Below are 18,301 nucleotides of genomic sequence, written 5' to 3'. Positions count from 1 at the left end.
TCTTACACATCTCTGTGATTTGCCTACATATCTGCTCTTCTATCTCCCACTGACCTTTAGGAGGCCTGTAGTACAGCAAAGTGATTGTCCCCTTTTTGTTTCTAACCACGTAGCCTCAGCTGAAGAGCCTTCTAGGGTATCCTTACTCATTACAGCAGTAATGAACTCCTTAATTAATATTGCAATGCCATTTCCTCTTACACATCCCCCCACTGTCACACCTGAAGTTTCTGTAGCCTGATGTGTTGAGTTACTCATCCTGCTCTTCTTTCAATCATGTCTCTGTGATAGCAACAAAGTCATATTCCCATGTGTTGATCAATGCTCTCAGTTCAGGTACTTTACTAGTCAGACTCCTTGCATTAAAATAGACGCAATTTAGCCTTGCATTCCTCCCATGTGTCATATCACACCTATGTTTGCTCTGTCTTCTGGACTGACTTAAATTTTCTTCTATATTTGCCTGTACCTCCGCCTCAACTGCACATCTACTTTGTGTGCCACTTCCCAGCTAAATTAATTTAACCTATCCCAACAGCAATAGCAAACCTCCCTGCTGGGATATTGGACCTGTTCCAGTTCAGGAGCAACCTGTCCAGTTTGCAAGTTCGCACCTTCTCCGATGATCCAAAAGCCTAAAGCCCTCCCTCCCATATCATCTCTTCAGTCACACATTCCTCTGACCTATCCTCCAATTCCTACGCTTGCTAGCATGTGGTGCTGCAAGTCATCTAGAGATTACAACCTTAGAGGTCCTGCTTTTTAACCTAATACCAAGCTCCCTAAATTCACATTACAGGTCTTCATCCCTCTCTTTACCTATGCTGTTCATACCAATATGAACCACAACCTCAGGCTGTTTACCCTCCTCCTCTACAATACCCTGCAACCATTCTGTTACATCCTTGACTCTGCACATGGGAGGAAACACACCATCCTCAACCCATAGTAGAAGCACCTGCTTATTCCCCTCACTATCGAGTCTCTTACCACTACTGTCCTTGGACTCTTGCTCCTCCTTCCTTGTGTAACCGAACCATCCATGGTGCCGTGACCTTGGCTCTGGCTGCTCTCCTCAGAGATAAATCCACTCCCACTTCCAACACAGAGAAATGGTTTGGGACTGAGATGCACTCTGAGGTTTCTCTGATGACCTACCTGCCTCCCTTCCTCTCCTGGTGATCACCCATTCCTTCTCTGACATCCTTTCCTTAAGCTGCAGAGTGACCACCTTTAAAAACACGCTATCCCCTTAACTCAGCCTCATGGATGCACTGTAAAGCTAGTAAAACTGAAGATAATGTGCATCAAAGAGACAACAATCTAATGGTTGTAGTCATACCTCACACAAAAGAAGACGACTGAGGTTGTTAGAAGTGAATCATCGACCCCTGGAGATCACTGCGGGAGCTTCTCAGGGCAGTGTCCTGGGACCAACCATCTTCAGCTGCTTCATCAATGATCCTCCTTCTGTCATAAGTGGGGATGTTCTCTGATGATTGCACAACGTTCAATTCCATTCATAACTCCTCAGCAAATGACCCAGTCCATTTCAGCATGCAGCAAGACCTAGACAACATTTAGGCATGGGCTGATAAGTAGCAAGTAAGATCCGCACCACAAAAGTGCCAGGTAATGCTGATCTCTGACAAGGTTGAGTGTGACCACCTCTCCCTGACATTCAATGACATTGCCAATGTTGAATCCACCACATCAACGTTCTAGGGTTCACCATTCACCAGACACTCAACTGGACCAGCCACAGAGCAGGTCAGAGACACCTATTCTGAACTGACACAGGAAGAGATTATCAGGCAGACAGAGGAAAAGATTGAAGGATGTATTCAAATTCTCCTTGAAAAAATGCAGCATCTCCACTGACTTCTGGGAATCCCTAGCCCATGATCACTCAGCATGAAAAAGGAGCATTCAAGATAGCATTGAGAGCATTGAGTCCATGCATCAGGAACAGACAGCAGCCCTGCGTAAGTGGTGGAAGGAGCAGACCACTTTACAAACTACCCGACTGCCCTTCCTGTGGAAGAGACTGCAGCTCTCACAATGGCTTCAGTCACCTCAGAACCCACAAAACTGAAGTGGAAGCTAAATTATCCTCTAGCCTGAGGGAATGCCTAAGAAAGAGAAGCCGAAGACAACTTGAGACAACAATCAGTGAAGGGGATAGAATTGGTTACTACATAAGTGGAATTTGTGGTAAACACTAAAGACAATAGCTTTGTCTTTCTCAAAATTTAATTGAATTTCAGCTCATTTAGGACTAGATCACAGATAGGACAATAATCTGATTTTGTAAAGCACCTTTACTATAATAACACATACCCAAGGGCTTCATAGGATCATCATCAAATGGGAGCAAATGTAGATCAGCGAGTACAGCGTGATGGGTGACAGGAACTTGGTACTTTCGGATACTGGCAGCATGGATTTGCATGTCTTCAACTGTACAGAGGGTAGAACATGGGAGGTCATCCAGGTATGTGCAGAAATAGTCACCACATAGGTTGTTAGAGGCTTATGGTTCTCATGTTGGCTACAACTGAATAGGTAACAGGTGAAGGCAGCCAAACTAAGCTGCATGTAGGAGAGGCATCAGAATAGCGTGATTACTTTTGTGAATGAATGCATTGGAGATAGACAGCCAGGTAAGACATAATAAATGGTAGGAAAATGAGAAGCGCGGAGGAACAGAGGGAGTGAATGCCCACCGGTCCCTGAAGTTGGTAGACCTGGTAGATAAGAAGGGTATACAAGATTCTTTCTAGTACTGGATTTAAAAGCCGAGAGGTTATGCTCAAAGTGTACACAACGCTATTTTGACTACAGCTTGAGTATACATATGGTTCTGGTCACCACATTACAGACAGGATGTGATAGCATCAAAGAGATTTACAACGACGTTGGGCTGGAGAATTTTATCTTTGAGGAGAGATTGCCTAAGCTGGGTTTGTTTCCTTTAGAACAGAAAAGGCTGAAGTGAAATTTATTTGAACTGCATAAACCCAGTTCAAATCAGAGGTCTACATTAGGTGAAAAGGAAGGACCTATTTACCTTAGTAGAGAGGTTAGTAACTAGGGGATATAGATTAAAGGTAATAGGTCTGCACATTTAAAAAAATACCTGGATGAGCATTTGTGCTGTACCTAATAAGGCAACAGACAGAGTGGTGGGAGGTTGGATGTGTCTGAATATTTCTATTTTGCCTGGCATGAATACCATGAATCAAATAGCTCCTTTGCCATGAATTTCCATTCTTTCACGAACTGCAGCAAAGACTGCACATATGCTGATATGGATGAGAAGGGACAGTTTATCACAATCACAGACTATGTAACTTGTGAATCTGAAGGGGGCTATTTCAGTGCTGCAGTGGATGGATGCCCAATTAGAGAGATTCAAACATGAAGCTGTTGGAAAGAAGGTTATGTGATTCTGGAAGTGACAATACGTTCAAGGATTTTGGCGCGGATACAGAGGTTGGAGATACTACTTTAAATTAGCTGATCTCCAGTTGACTCTGGTACTCCTTGAAAGCTTTTTCACAAGTGTGGAAGACCCTGAAAATCATGCAGTATTTTACAAAAATGAAAGCTCCATGACATTGTTAATTAGGTATGATTTAATTTTGTGGTTATAAATATACTTTTGTCTCCAGATTAGAAGATCACAAGCTCCAGTACAAAATAAGACTGAAATGCCTCAAGTACTGATCAGAAAAACTTCCAGCACATATTTCTAGTCCACAGAAGATCTGCTGTTCTTTTGAACACTTTATGCAATGCAATTTGTGGCGATAAAAGGACAAATTAAGTTCGGAGATTTTATTTAAAAACAGAACAACTCTCAGCAGGACAGGCAGCATGTGTGGAGAGACAAACAGTTAATGTTGCTTTATCAGAACTGCAATGGGGTGAGGGTCGAAAGAAATGGTAATGGGACAAGTAAAGAAACAACAAACGGATCTGAACCGCTACCTCTGTTTCTCACAGATGCTGCCTGATATGCCGAGTATTCCAGTCTTTTGTGTTTTTATTTCAGATTGCCAGTTTCTACAGTCTTTTGCTTTGGGGTTTGAATAGTTATTGAGATGCTCGTATTTAAGTGAAGTGCTGAGAGGGCCAGAGCAAGTTGCCTGACAGATCGACTCGCTAACTGATACCTAATATGTTGCAGGGGCCTCAGTAATACCTTCCTGCGATCTCCGTTGAGCGGGAGCGGGATTGCAGCGCCACAAGGCATCTTTTCGCGTGGATGACGTTCGTTGAAAAGGGCTGGGCCCCTTCTTGGTGACGTCAGCCAGTGGTTATTAGACGGTTCGGCACCGCCCCGCTTGGGAGAGACGGAGCGCGAGAAAGAAGAGGAGCCCGAACTCGCCTCATTCACCCAAATATGGCGGGCTTTTCAGCCTGGTTTTGGAACGAGAGGTTCTGGCTCCCTCACAATGTCACCTGGGCCGACCTCAAGAACACGGATGGCGCCGAATACCCTCAGGCCGCCGACTTGTACTTCGCCTTCCCACTGGCAGTCGGCATCTTCCTCGTCCGTCTGGCGTTCGAGAGGTGAGGGGGAAGGGAGGGGTGGGTGGGTGGGGGGGGGGGGGGGGGGAGAGAGAACCGTGATTGATGAGGTACCGCAATCAATCTGAGCTCACAGCCCCACGCTGCTGGAGGGGACTCGTGGTCCCACCCACCTCCGATGGGCGGGAGAACGCAGCGCCAAGGGCGTTGATTGGTCTGCTTGTTGCCTCCGTTGTCAGCTGCACGTGGCACCCGCGCTTCCCATTGACGCTCCGGCGCTGTCGATCATTGGAGTGATCTGTCAGCGAGTAATTGGGGGGAGGGTGGTGGCGGAGAAGTGTGGTCGGTGAGTGGTGTGATTATTGACTCACTCGAGCACTTCTCAGTGTGTTTTGGTAAATGCCTGCTGTAGAAGTTAACGGTTATGTTTGCTTTTATTTCTTGCATTAATAAAGATAACTGAAGAAAGCGCAGTTGGCATACCGTTGATTTTATTTTGTGTGTTACTTCTGGGACAAATTTCTGGGTGGGTTTCATTAATCGGAGGACTTTTATCCACTCTGGTCAACTAATATTTGGTGAAGGAGGAAAGCCTGAAGTGATGTAACCAGGAATGTATCTCTCTGACCAAAGTTGGGGGAAATCGCTGGAATCATAATGACCTGTAGCACATCACTGTGCCTGCATCATTGTCTTTTCCTCAGTAAGTACTTGAACGCTGAAGGTGTGAGAAATGCTGTTCCTGCTGCTTCGTGGGTAGTCCCACGCAATGAGGCTGTTGTGAAAACCTTAGATTCTCCCACAGATTGGGGAGGCAGGTGGTTAGTTTGTGAGGTGGTGCACTTAAACAGGGCCTCCATGTGCTCCTGATGCATGGCCTTGCTTCTCAATGCCATCCTGAATGCTGCTTCTCCACTTTGAGTGGCCGTGGACCAGAAAATCTTGGGAGTCAGTGGGGTGAAAAGTGTGTGGTGTATTTGTGCTCTCTGCTTGCCTCTAAATGTGTAGAGTCAGCATTTTTTTTAAAGTTGTCAAATGCATTCTCCAAAATGACTTTGATTTTTGGAGTGCTTAAAAGAAGATTGGTCAGGAAGTTTTCTGAAAAGCAAAATGCAGGTGCTGGAAATCTGAAATGGAAAATGCTGGAAACACTCATTGAGTTGGGCATCTGTGGAGTGAGAAACGGCTTATATTTTGGGTCAATGGCCCTGTATCATAACAGTTCTGATGAAAGGTCATTGACCTGAAACATTGGCTCTGTTTCTCTTAGCACAGATGCTGCCAGACTTATGGCATATCCTTGGCATTTTCTGATTTAATGTACTATTTGACTGTAGTTTAACTATTGGGATAGTTTACAAGTTCTCTATTGAAGCTGCAATGTTCTACAGTAGTATTGTTCTTAAACCCTCCCTGATATTGTTTGCTGACAGTTCTGAACAGATTTCCTATTGTGATCGTATCCATCTGACCTGTGGTGGCTCAATGAGCAGGTGCAGTCCCTTCTGTGGTACTGAGCCATGCGCATTGGAAGTGTGGATTTGAGTCCTGCTTTGTACAAAGTTATCAAGGCTGTAGTGGACATTTCATTTTCTTCTTTAATTATCCTTGCGCTGGAGAAAAAGTTTTGCAAATAGTTATCATGGATTACCAACTTCTGAGCTCAGTGCTCTTCCATTATCCCCACCCTCCTTCCCACTGCAGGGCTCAGGTTGTGATGATTTCCAAGATTCAATTGCCTACTATATCAAATGAGGAGGAATGGAAGGGATGGTAGAGAAGATATTTTGTCTTGCGGGCATGTGGTTTGACTGGTTTAATAACAGGAACATGGTTACTGTGTAAGTCCTGAATTTCCACTTTTGCAGGGTGATTTTCTGCTAGTTGTGTGGTGAGCATATCCCTGGATGTAGTGACTTGGTATAATTTGATTACTTCGGCCCATCGCTGAAACCTAATGGAATATGGGTTTTCTACAGTGGATTGTGGCCATTCTCAATCAGAGTGCTGCAATTTCTACTAAAGAATATTCAAGATGTTTGGAGACGTTTAAGTTCCATCTGTAGTTGATGAAATTTACACCTTAAATGTGAGGTTTACTTTTGTTTTCGGGCGGGGGGGGGCGCGGGTGGAAAGGGGGAATCTAGATCTACCAGCTCTGTTTGGACTGTGGTTGATAACACTTGCTCACTCCAATCTCCTCCACCTCCCCAACCTTTCTTTCCATTGTGTAATTAATCACCCTGCTTCAAAATTGTACAAGCACAATCCCAGATTTGACAGATGACTTGTGTCCACTGTGACTCTACTGAAGCTGATGGTCTTCACATATTTTTTTTATTTTGAGGTGGTCATATTTGTAAACCATGAAGTGTTCATTGTTGTTTCATGCTTGTTCAGTCACTTGACCTGTCACCTAGTGATCTGATTGCCGACTAGCCACCCTTCTAAAGCTGGGTGGGCAGATTCAAAACCTGGGTTGCCACCCTTTCTAGATTTGTTGGCTGGTAATAGTATGTGGAATTGTTGGGTTATTTTAAATTGAAAATGAATTGAGAATTCATTTACTCCAGAAAAATGGTTCTGAATTATCTACTTCACTGTAGCCAACTTAAAATCCCAAGCTCCTTGCCCAAGAACAAAATGTGTTTCTTGCCTCTCGCTGGAGATCTCATTGTTTTCCCCAGGGGTGAGCATAAGAAATAGGAGCTAGGCATGCACCTCACTGGGCTTGCTCTGCCATTCAATAGATCATGACTGAGTTGATCTTGGTGTCAGTTCCACCTTCCTGACTGTTCTCCATAACCCTTGACTCCACACTATAGGAAGGATGTGGTTGCGCTGGGGAGAGTGCAGAGGAGATTAACCAGGATGTTGCCTGGATTGGAGGACTTTGGTTATGGGGACAGATTGGATAGGCTGGGTTTGTTTTCCCTGGAGTGAAAGAGGCTGAGGGGTGACCTGATAGGTGTATAAAATTACAAGAGGTATAGATAGGGTAGATGGTCAAAATCTTTATCCCATAATGGGGGTATCAAAAACAAAAGGGCATAGGTTTAAGGTGAGAGGAAGGAGATTTAAAGGGGATCTGAGGGGTAATTTTGAAAAGTTATTGATATCTAGAATGTGCTGTCAGAGGTGGTGGTGGAATTGGATGCAATTGCTACTTTTAAGAAGTGCTTGGACAGACACTTAGATAGACAAGGCACAGCAGGGTACAGTCCTGATGTGGGCAAATGGGGTTAGTATAGAAAAGCAAGAGAGGTCGGTGTGGACGTGGTGGGCCAAAGCGCTTGTACGACTCTCTATGACTAAGTGGTGAATTGCAACAAAGAATTAATGTGCTGTTGAATAGTGGCTGATGATTGTCTGATAAACCAGCTGAAAATAGAAACTTGCTTATATGAGCTGTAGGAAGGGTTGGAGTCTCAGCCTGGCTGTGACCTGTTGGGGAAATTGTAAACTGCACAGGCCAAACAATTGGGGGGGGGGGGGGGGGGGAATAGAGGCAAAGAAGAAACTTTCTTTTTATGGATGAGAAAACAGAAAAACAACTGACTTGTTGCTCCAGTCATCTGAAATGGTACATGAGCGTTTTCACGTATTGTAAACAAGATATGGGCAATAATAAATGTGCCATATTGTCACGTAAAAGGCAAGGGTAACAGTCCAACAGCCTTGGGATTATTGCACTAACTTAGTTTTTTTTATAATAGCTGAGGGAAGCTAAAGAATGTGACTTGTTCCACTTTAAATTCCCTGAACTGTTATCAGCAGTACAGAAGAGCTGGGTTATCACTTTCCTATTTTGAACGATTGCAAATACAGAAGGTCATCGAATCTTGAACTTTGCATTGTTGAATGAGTAAATATTGAGTGTTTTTTTTTAAAAGGAAGTTGTATAAATATCAAACGTCTTGCCTGCATTTGGGCATTACCTCAAATACAGTGCATGGGCTGGAGCCTTTTGAGCTGCACCCCTGTAGTAGGATGTGGGATTATTTCTTTTTCCCAACCTCTTCTGCCCTGTGCTCGGGTTAAGACTGTATACCGAGAGTATTATTGGAGTAGTGGTTTAAGTTACTGAACTAGTATTTGGAGGTCTGGGCTATTATTTCTGAGAGATGTGAATATCTATCCCATCACATCAGATGAGAGATTTGACTGGATTGTTGCAAAAGAAAAATTACTGAAATTGCGTCTATATGTGACTCGAGATCCATGGTTTAATGGAAGAAATGAGGAGAGAGTTGGAAGAAACTATTGTGATGGCCATGTGGCCAAAGGAAGCTCGTTAGATGGAGGAACCAGGGAATATATCCTTGATATTTGGACTCTGGAATGAATGTAGGAGTTCCTCAAACTTGATGTTTATTAAGTCTGGTCAATATATGCTTGGATGACCTGATTTGCTATGAAGAGGAAGAAATATTGCTGGTTCCCAGGATGACCTTGGATAACACTATTGCCAGATTTCAAAGTCCAAAGCTCTGCTTCACATGTAACTGGTTGCATTTGCTAAAGGTTACCTTTGCATAAAGTAGTCAACATTTTTTAATAGTTCCCTGTTGGGGGCAAAAAGTTAGTTCAAGCTTTTACCTTGCTTTGATGTTCTTTACATATAATAATAAATTACTTTTGCAACTTTGAACATTGTTTTCTTTACCTGGGGATTTGTGTGCTTGGTAACTTTCCATTAGTCTGTGGGGTGGGACTTGCAAATGGGTGCCTGCTTTGAGTATCAGCCTTGCTGTCTAGAGAGTGGTTCCATGTGAGTCAGAAGGAAGGTAATGAGCACACAAGCTGAGTGTTTCCTCAGTGGAGTGCTTGCATGCAGCCACAGTGACACATTATTGAACTACTGTGATGCCAATTCCTTTGTGCTAATGGAATGACAGCTTCAGGCTGACTTGTCATTTGAAACCTCCAGATTCTCAGCCAGCTCTCGTGCTGACAGTATAAAGAGATTAAATTGTTGAGGATCACTACAAATACACGTGTCTAATTTTGTGTGCATTTTTTTTAAAGTTTGGGTTTATTACTGAAAATCATTGAAAAGTCTACTTGTCACCGTAACCTCTCATGAAATTATTAAATTGGTTTATTATTGTCATATGTACTGAGGTACAGTGAAAAACTTTGTTTTGTATGCCATCCATACAGGTCATTTCATTACAACAATGTATAGAGGTAGTACAAGGGAAAACAATAACAGAATGTAGAATAAAGTGTTACAGTTGCAGAGAACAGTGACAGTCAAGGTGATCCTTACATTTTCATAAAACAAATTTTATTTGCTTTTTTTAAAAATGGTATTTGGTAAAACCCCAATAATCTGGGATTTGATGGTTCAGTGGCTGGCTCACTTAGTCCAGAATGTGAGCCAGGGGCCCCAGAGTGCAAAGCAGAGTGTGTGGCCAGAGTCAGGAGTCCAGAGTGTGGCTGGGGTCTGAATTGTGGGCCAAGTGTGTTGCCAGAGCCGGTGTTGGGGTCCAGAACACCAGTGCTCAGGAACATGGATAAGTTTGCACCAGAGCTGGGGTCGAGAGTGTTTGTATATCTCCTGCTCCCTTTAAACTCACTGTGCTCACTGGAAAATTTATCATACAACTAACACATTTCCAAAAAAATTAAATGCAAGTGTTTTTAGTTATTAATAGAAGTAATAATCGATAGTCCAGAAAATCTGTCGATCTGGCACTACCAAAGTCCCAACTGTGCCAGATTGAGTTTTTCTATATTCTGCTGCTATCGGTTTCTGCAATGGTGTCATATCTTTCAACCAATATCCCAGACTCCATGAGGGAGGGTGCAGTGGAGAAAACAGAGCTCACAAGCTTGTAGGTTGGAAATTTTACTTTGTGTTGGCTGTGTAAGGTTTTTCTCTCCTTGTGGTACCCAGAAGACTCCCATTCGGCTGTGTAACAAGAGCATTTTTCCAAGTGGCTGTAATCAATGGGATATCTTTATGTTGACCATTGACATTTGGACAACTGGAAGAGATCAGATATTCCATACTAGTCAGTTGAGCCTAATCAGGATGGTTTGTCATTCGATTTACTGAACACTTAAGCATCCTTCATTCTGAATGCATGAATGCCAGTGGTGGGACAGTAGGACTGATGAGGGGGAGGAGGACAAAGGGCCAGAATTGGAGAAATGTGGTTATTGGAGGGGGTATCACTGACTGAGTGTCACTGAGGAGTTATCAAAGTGGGCTTTGAGCCCAAGATATTGGGGATCAGAAAAGTGAGGTGGGAGCAATGGGTTTATTCTCCTGCCTCCATATTTTGACCCCCATCAACATATCCAAGTGTTAAGGTTATGGATGGGGAGGCAGAATACTGGGCTGGGGTGGAATTGAAAGATTGAAGAGAATGTGATGGGAGAGAAGGAGTTAAGAGAAAATCTTAAGTTCTGAGCATGATGATTGGGAACTTTGGGAGTGAGATTTGCTCAATCTACTGTGGTGGGTGACTTTGTTAATGTGATGGAGATGGGCAAACAGGATAATAGCATTGGGTGGAGATGGTTGAGATGAAGAGGAACAGATCAGAGCTACCTAGATTTGGGGTGGGAAATGACCAGGTACTTGAATAGACGCTGTCAGCATGTATAGAAAGCAGCAGCTACAATGAAGGTCCCCGTAAAGCCCAGAACTCAGTAGGGAAATGGACTTTGCTTCAAGGGAGAATGTGATTTCTGTTCAGGAGCCAACAGCAGAAGAGTGGTGCTGGGATAACTGTCCTGAATCCCTGTAGGTAATGGCACCAGGGCCATTTGTATTGAAATTGGATGCAGTTGATTGGCAGAGCAGAGTCATGGCAGAGGAAGTTCAGCATGTCACCGAACAATAACAAACAGATGTACTGGGGAGAGTATCTTGACTGGTTGCATCATAGTCTGGTACGCCACTTTGAATTTGCAGGAATGCAAGAAGCTACAGAGTAGTGGACTCAGCCCAATATATCACGGGCACATCCCTCCCCAGCATCGGAAGTATCTACAGCAGGCACTGCCTTAAGAGGGCAACATCCATCATCAAAGATCCCCACCATCTGGGCTGTGCCACCTTCTCGCAGCTCCCTTCAGGTACAGAAGCCTGAAGTCCTGCCCCATTGGGTTCAAGAATGGCTGCTTCCCTTCAACCATTTGGTTCTCGAATCAACCAGCACAACCCTAATCACTACCTCAGTATAGCAACATTATGACCTCTTTGCACTGTAATGGACTTTTTTTTGTTCTAATTGTTCTTTCTTGTATAATTTTGCATGAATTGTTTTTCTTGCGAATGTTGCATCTCTGATGCTATGTGCCTGTGATTCAAGTAAGCTTTTCATTGCACCTGTGCATATAACAACAAACTCTCCTTTGACTTGATTTTGACTTGACTTTGACTCTGACTAGGATGTGTCTGGTGGAACATTGTCATCTTGTTGTAAATCAAAAAGAAATCAAACAGAATTCCAGCCATTGGAAAGAGTGGAGTCAGGGAGATGCAACTCTGAAAAGTTTGTAGCTTTGGAAAGGAACTTGCTTTCCTACAGTTGCTTTTATGTCCCTGATGTCTCGGTACTTTCCAACCAACAATGAAGTACTTCTGCAGTGTGCATTTATTGCAGTGTAGGACCTGTTTTTATTCCCAACCTTTGGAAAAGAGACAGTGATGCAGGAAACCAAGAAAATAGAAGCAGGATCAGGGCATTCAATATGATCAATGTCCCCTTGTTTGATACTCTCCCTCTAATGAAAGCATCTCAACATCCACTCTCTCATGCCTTCTTTGGATCTTGTATGTTTGAATAGGATCACCCCTCATTCTTCTAGTTTCTTGATAAGACAATCCTCTCATCAAAGGAATTGAACAGATGATTATAGCTCCAACCACAGACCTGCACTAAGATCAAAAGCACTATTTGGAGAAGAGCAGAGGCATCTGCTCTGGTTTCTTGGGGACAGTGTTTATTCCTCACCCAACATCTCTAAGAATAGTTTTGTTTGTTGTGCATGGGAGCTTAATGGATGCAAATTGAGTGCTGCTTCCTGCACTTCTAAAGCTCTTTAGGATGACCTGAGGGTTGAGAGTAGTATATCAATACAAGTTATTTCTTTAATATACAATTCAAGTCTTGATTTTTTTTCCCCCTGAACACCACCATCACCCTTCATCCTGGGACTGATGCTTGAATGCTGTCTGTGACTTGCTGATGCTGCTCAGATGCAGGAACCCATTTTGTTAAAACTGGGAAATGTTTTAAATGTTGGAAACGCTCAGCAGGTCAGGCAGCATCTGTCTAAAGAGAAACAGTTAACATTTTGAATTGAAGACCATCAGAACTTGAAGAGAAAACAAGTTACATTTTGTTTGTGGTCCACCATTTTTGGTACTCTTTAAATTTTGCATTTGCCAGTCACAAATCTGATTTAAGCTTTAATTATTGGCTTTGAGCTTTGCTGTTTTGGTCCCTTTTAAATGATTGCTTTGGCACCTCTAGCGCAATGCCTCATTTGTTAGATTTTTCCTTTTTTGTTTGCATCCTCCCTTTTCCAGAAATTTGCACTGCAAAATTCTTCCAAGCTGATGGATGTGTGTGTTAATAATGAATCATCTAGGATTTTGGTGAAGGAATTCTTACTGGTAAACAAACCCTTTTTAACCAATGAGATTTGCTGATGGATGAACAACCTGAGAAGAACATTGAGTGAATTGGATTTGCAGATTAAGAAGGAATGGGGACACTCCAACCAATTAACTACCTGCAGGAATGACAATCCACAGTTTGTCCTCTATCTGGATTGGATGGCATTGCAGGAACCAAAATCTCCTCATTTTTAAAAACAAAAATGCAGCCCTGATGCTGCAGCAAATGGCATTAGTTTTAACACACCTGCTACAATCTTGATTGCTGGGAGGTTGAGGGCGAAGGTCAGTTTCTGCACTTCAACAGCCCAAATTATCCAGCAACCTTGTGGCACTTTGTTTCCTGGGCAATTCTTCCCTGCCACAAGTTACCAGATCCCAGAATCATAAATTTGTGATACAGAAAGAGGCCAATTGGCCCATTGCCTCTTGGCAGGTGAGGAAAGTTACCCAGTCTAATGTCACCTTCCAGCACTACCTCGCAGTTTGCAGTTCTTCAAGGGCTGTTTAAATGAGACAAGAGTTCTTGCCTCCTCCAGCCTTTCAGGCAGTCAGTTGTAGACTTCCTCCATTCTGGGTTTTGGTGGGGAGAGAGAGAGAGGAAATAGAGGGAAGTAACTTCCTCACTTCTCTAATTCTACCAATTATGTTAAGTCTGCACCCCCTGGTTTTTCATGTTGCCGCTAAGGGAAATGTGTCCTGTTTACTGTTTAGGCCCCTCCTAATTTAATACAACTCAATTATCTCCTCTCAGTCTCTGGTAAACTAGGGTTGTTTTCGATGCAACAATCTTTCCTTGTAACTATTTTCTAGTCTCAGCAATATCTTCACATCCTCTCCAGTGCAGTCCCATCTTCTCTGTAATGTGATAACCAGAACGGTACATCGTTCTCAAACTGTTGCCAAACTAGTACTGTTTACAGTTCCAGCAGAACCAGCCTGCTCTTGTATTCTGTGCCTTTGCTGATTAAAAGAAAGCATCCCATACATCTTTTAAACCATCACCATATCAATTTGTCCTGCCACCTTTAACAGTAGACCTACACTCTGAGGTTCCTCCACTCCTCTCAGTATCTGCCCACTTACAGTACATTCCCTTGCCTTGTTGCAATTCCTCAAATGCATCACATTCCACTTCTCTGGATTGAAACCCATTTGCCATTTTTCTGCCCAACTGCCCAGACCATGTCTTCCTGCGGTCTAAAGCTTTTCTCCTTGCTGTTAACTACATTGGTGAGGCAGATTAAATTCTCCTTTTAATCTTTCTAGCAAATTCTAGGGCATTACTTCCTTACCATAGTTGAGGTATCAATTGCTTTATTGCATCTCAGCAGGATAAGACCTGTATATTAGAAACATTTACACCAGTTACCAGCTTATCTTGACTAGGCATGCAAGCAGCACTTAGTAAGTTTCCCCAATTTTCTCTGGTGTCATAAAGGTGCCATTTGAGGCCCTCTTTCAAAAGGTGTTGTAGGAGTGAGGGTCTGGATCTTGTTTTGTGGCCAGATATCTGGCAGTGTGATTGGTGCGCTGGATTGTACAGTATTTGCAGTTATATTCTCTTCTGGTCAGTTTGGTCTTGCATCTACTATTGCTTTCATTCTGTGCACTTCACCAGTGAGTCAGTTTTACAGCATGGAAGCAGGCCCTTTGGCCCAAATCATCCATGCTGACCAAAACGTCTATCTGAGCTAGTCCCATTTGTCAGTGTTTGGCCCATATCCCTCTAAACTTTTGCTATCCATGTACCTGCTCAAATGTCTTTTAAACATTGATTGTACCTGCCTCTACAGCTTTCTCTGGGATCTCGTTCCACATACCCACCCCCTCTGGGTGGGGTGGGAAATAAATTTGCACCTTGGGTCCCTCTTTTTTTTTAAAAAAGAATCTTTCTCTTCTCCCCTTAAGCTTGCATTCTCTAGTCTTAGACTCCCCTAGCCCAGGAAAAAGACTGGCCATCCACCTTATCTACTCACCTCCACCCCCAACCCCCTCCCATGATTTTGTATACATACATCCTATAAGGTCATCCCTCTGCCTCCTATGCTGCAGGGGGAAAAAGAGTTAGCCTATCTAGTCTGTCCTTGTAACTCAAGCCCTCCAGTTCCAGTAACATCCTGGTGAATCTTTTTTGCATCCTTTTCAGCTTAATGACATCCTACAGCTGGATGACCAGAATTGCCACAATACTCCAAGTGTGGTCTCATCAATGTCCTGTACAGTTACATAATGTCCCAATATGTCTTCAAATATGTTTTTGAAAAGGTTGGATTGTTAGTAATTTGCTTTGAGTAGCAATATTTATAATGTTTAGTTCACTTTTTTTAATCTAACCCAACACTAACCATGGCTTTGTGGATAACAGCACTACCTATTCTGTCTCTAGAAGGTCCTGTGTCCAATTTTTCCCAACTATCACTTAATAACCCAGCTGGCCTCAGCATTGCTTTCTTAAGAAGAGGACGAATAGCTGGAGCTCCGGCTCCGTTTTGCTGTCCAGTGCTGTCTGCCTGAGATGTGCTTGTGTGGCCAAGTCAAACACACGTGATGCCTTGCAGCAGATTAGCTGTTGAGCTAAAGCCTGGTTGGCATCTGTAGCACTGTACTTCAGGAGGTTGAGAGGAGGGAGGAGAACAGGCGAGAGACAAAACCCAGTATTGGATTGAAATAAAGACTTCCTGTTCTGTAACAACCATGTTCTCCTCTTCTCAGGGCATTGGAAAAGAACCTCCTAACAGAAATGCAACTGAATTTTATAGCTTCCTCTTGGAAGTCTGTTTGGGTATAAAAGTTTAAAAACACGACCCAGTCGTAAGTCTGAGCCTGAAGAGTTTTATTTTTGCCGTACCTTGTCTGACCATCACTGTAAATGTAACAACCTCTGTTACTCATCTGTCTGAGGGGGAGATACCAAGTATTGATGAAGAACAGAGGACATGTGGGCAGTACTAAACAAATCCCCCTGGTCTGGATACAGACCCAACCTAGCGTAACCTAAACCCGACACTTGTTGGCTCCCATCCAGCTTGGATTGTGTGCCAGGTTTTAGTTCTGAGGTTAAACATCCGATTCCTTTCACTGGGTGCCCTATGAATGTTCTGTGCTACTACACCAGTTAATCAATCGAATTAAGGGTTTTCTGGTTTAAGCTCTGTTTTAACTAGGGCCAAAAATATAAATGGCAGTTATGCTAAATAAAGCAATGCATGAAGTACTGTCTCAACAGGTCTGGGGTCTGGTTTCTGACTACTGAGAGTTGAGTTTCTTTCAGATTTGCCATTGGCAGTTTCGTGTTGTTCAGCATGGACCTCTGAGAACAGCCCTCTGCCATTGCACCGAACACCTGAATAAGCTATGCTGTCGTGGACTTGCCTCTTCTAATTATGGACAAAGTGAAGTGTTTTCAGCTCTGCGAATTCAAGCCTTTGTGTTCTCTAGTTATTTCTGTGGCTTCTGCTTTGCATAGCGGTCTGTGAAAATAATTACACTCTGTGCTGGTAAGTGTGGGAAGCATGTCATGGAAAAACCTCCTTCCTCTTTTTTAAAGTGTCATGCTACCTTCATGAAAACTTAATGCAGCTGAAACCTCTCTCTGACCCAGAAAAGATGGGAGCTCAACCATTTTGTCTAGAGTACGTTTTGACTGACATCTTTCACTGCTTTGTATGTTTATAGTGGTTAGCATAATGCTATTTCAGCGCCAGCGACCGGGGTTCAATTCCCGCCGATGTTTGTACATTCTCCCCGTGTCTGCATGGGTTTCCTCTGGGTGCTCCGGTTTCCTTCCACATTTCCAAAGACGCACTGTTAGGAAGTTGTGGGCATGCTATGTTGGCGCCAGAAGCGTGGCGACACTTGTGGGCTGCACCCCAGAACACTCTACACAAAAAACACATTTCACTGTGTTTCGATGTACATGTGACTTATAAACAAATGTCATATATCTTGTAGGAGCACCTTTTAAGATAATATTGAATAAAACTTTACTGAGCCAGCATTGTTGCTTTTCTCCATAATTCCAGTTCTGTTCCCCATACTCCTTGGCCTCTTTTCTTTTGAGGTGGTTGACTCTGGGTGAGTTTGTGCTGGGGACTGGATTGTGACAGGCCTAAGATTTTTCCTAGCACCCCTGTATCTGACTGAGCCCAAAATGCAGCAATGATGGGCTGAAACTGTAATTTATTCAAGTCCAAAGTTTCTCCAATGTTCAGGGATGACTTGGAGAAATCTGATGGGTGAAGACCTTTTCAGTGTACCCACCTTCTGTCAGAGCGCTAAATTCTTGTGGGGTGGACAGTGATAGTAAGAAATGCAGTTCATATTTGAATCTTTTCCCTGAGGCTCTTTACAGCTTACTGGCCTGGTGTTGGTGACTGGCTTCACTAGAAGCCTTTTTTTAAAATACATCCAGGCTGCTTCTGGGAGTTAGGTGGGAAGCAAATGGGCAAAGAGTCTCCATTTTAATGCCAGAGCTGAGTTTTGGGAAGTATCTCGCTATCTTTGAGATAATTAACCAATATATGGCCGAGGTTTTTATCTGTACTTCCCCAGCTCAGCCAACTTAGCTGGGGAGGGACAACAAAATGGGAGGGGAAATATTTTGGGATCAAAGCTTAATTTAGTACATGCTTGTTAACAAAAAAACCAAGTTAGATGGCTTTTCAGCCAATGCAGGAATGTGATTTTTTTTTTAAAAATAGCAACTTTTAAATGTTTTAAAAGTTGCTATTTACAAAAGTGGGTTCTTCCATGTGTTGGGCAGTAAATGTCAAGCTTTTATAATGTCTGACTTGCTCTTTGCTGAGATATTGGCCTTTGCAATGCCTTGCTCTCTATTCTACAACAAAGCCTGCAGGACCAAGTGTGTGGAGTGTGGGAGAAGTAGTAATCGGGCTGGTTCTCCCCCTCTCCTTGCTTTTGCACTTTTAAGATGATATTTTCTTTTTGTCATGTAATGGCCTGCCCCCCCGCCCCCCACCAAAAAAAAATCCAGTTGTGTTTTTGACAGCTGGATGGAAACATTTGGCACTTCATAAGTTTTGAATTTTAAATAGTATTAATCATGGGGGGGGGGGGGAATAGGCCTTTTTTTAAGTTTCAAAATTGAAGCATGGGATTGGC

At 43.2% G+C, this 18,301-nt stretch overlaps 1 protein-coding gene across 3 annotated transcripts in view; it reads left to right on the top strand.

The window, feature by feature from the left end:
* Positions 1-3,652: 3,652 nt before the first annotated feature.
* cers5 (ceramide synthase 5) overlaps positions 3,653-18,301 on the top strand; it is a 93,781-nt gene continuing 79,132 nt past the window's right edge. For all 3 annotated transcript variants that reach the window (XM_052009500.1, XM_052009502.1, XM_052009501.1), the window contains exon 1: positions 3,653-4,578. In XM_052009500.1, the coding sequence (XP_051865460.1) occupies positions 4,409-4,578 (170 nt within the window). In that variant the 5' untranslated portion in view covers positions 3,653-4,408. The remainder of the gene's footprint in view (positions 4,579-18,301) is intronic.

Source organism: Pristis pectinata, chromosome X, assembly GCF_009764475.1.
Source record: "Pristis pectinata isolate sPriPec2 chromosome X, sPriPec2.1.pri, whole genome shotgun sequence".
In the NCBI taxonomy this organism is placed as follows: Eukaryota; Metazoa; Chordata; class Chondrichthyes; order Rhinopristiformes; family Pristidae; genus Pristis; species Pristis pectinata.
Note: the sequence above shows the minus strand (reverse complement) of the source record. Positions and strands in the feature narration are given on the sequence as shown.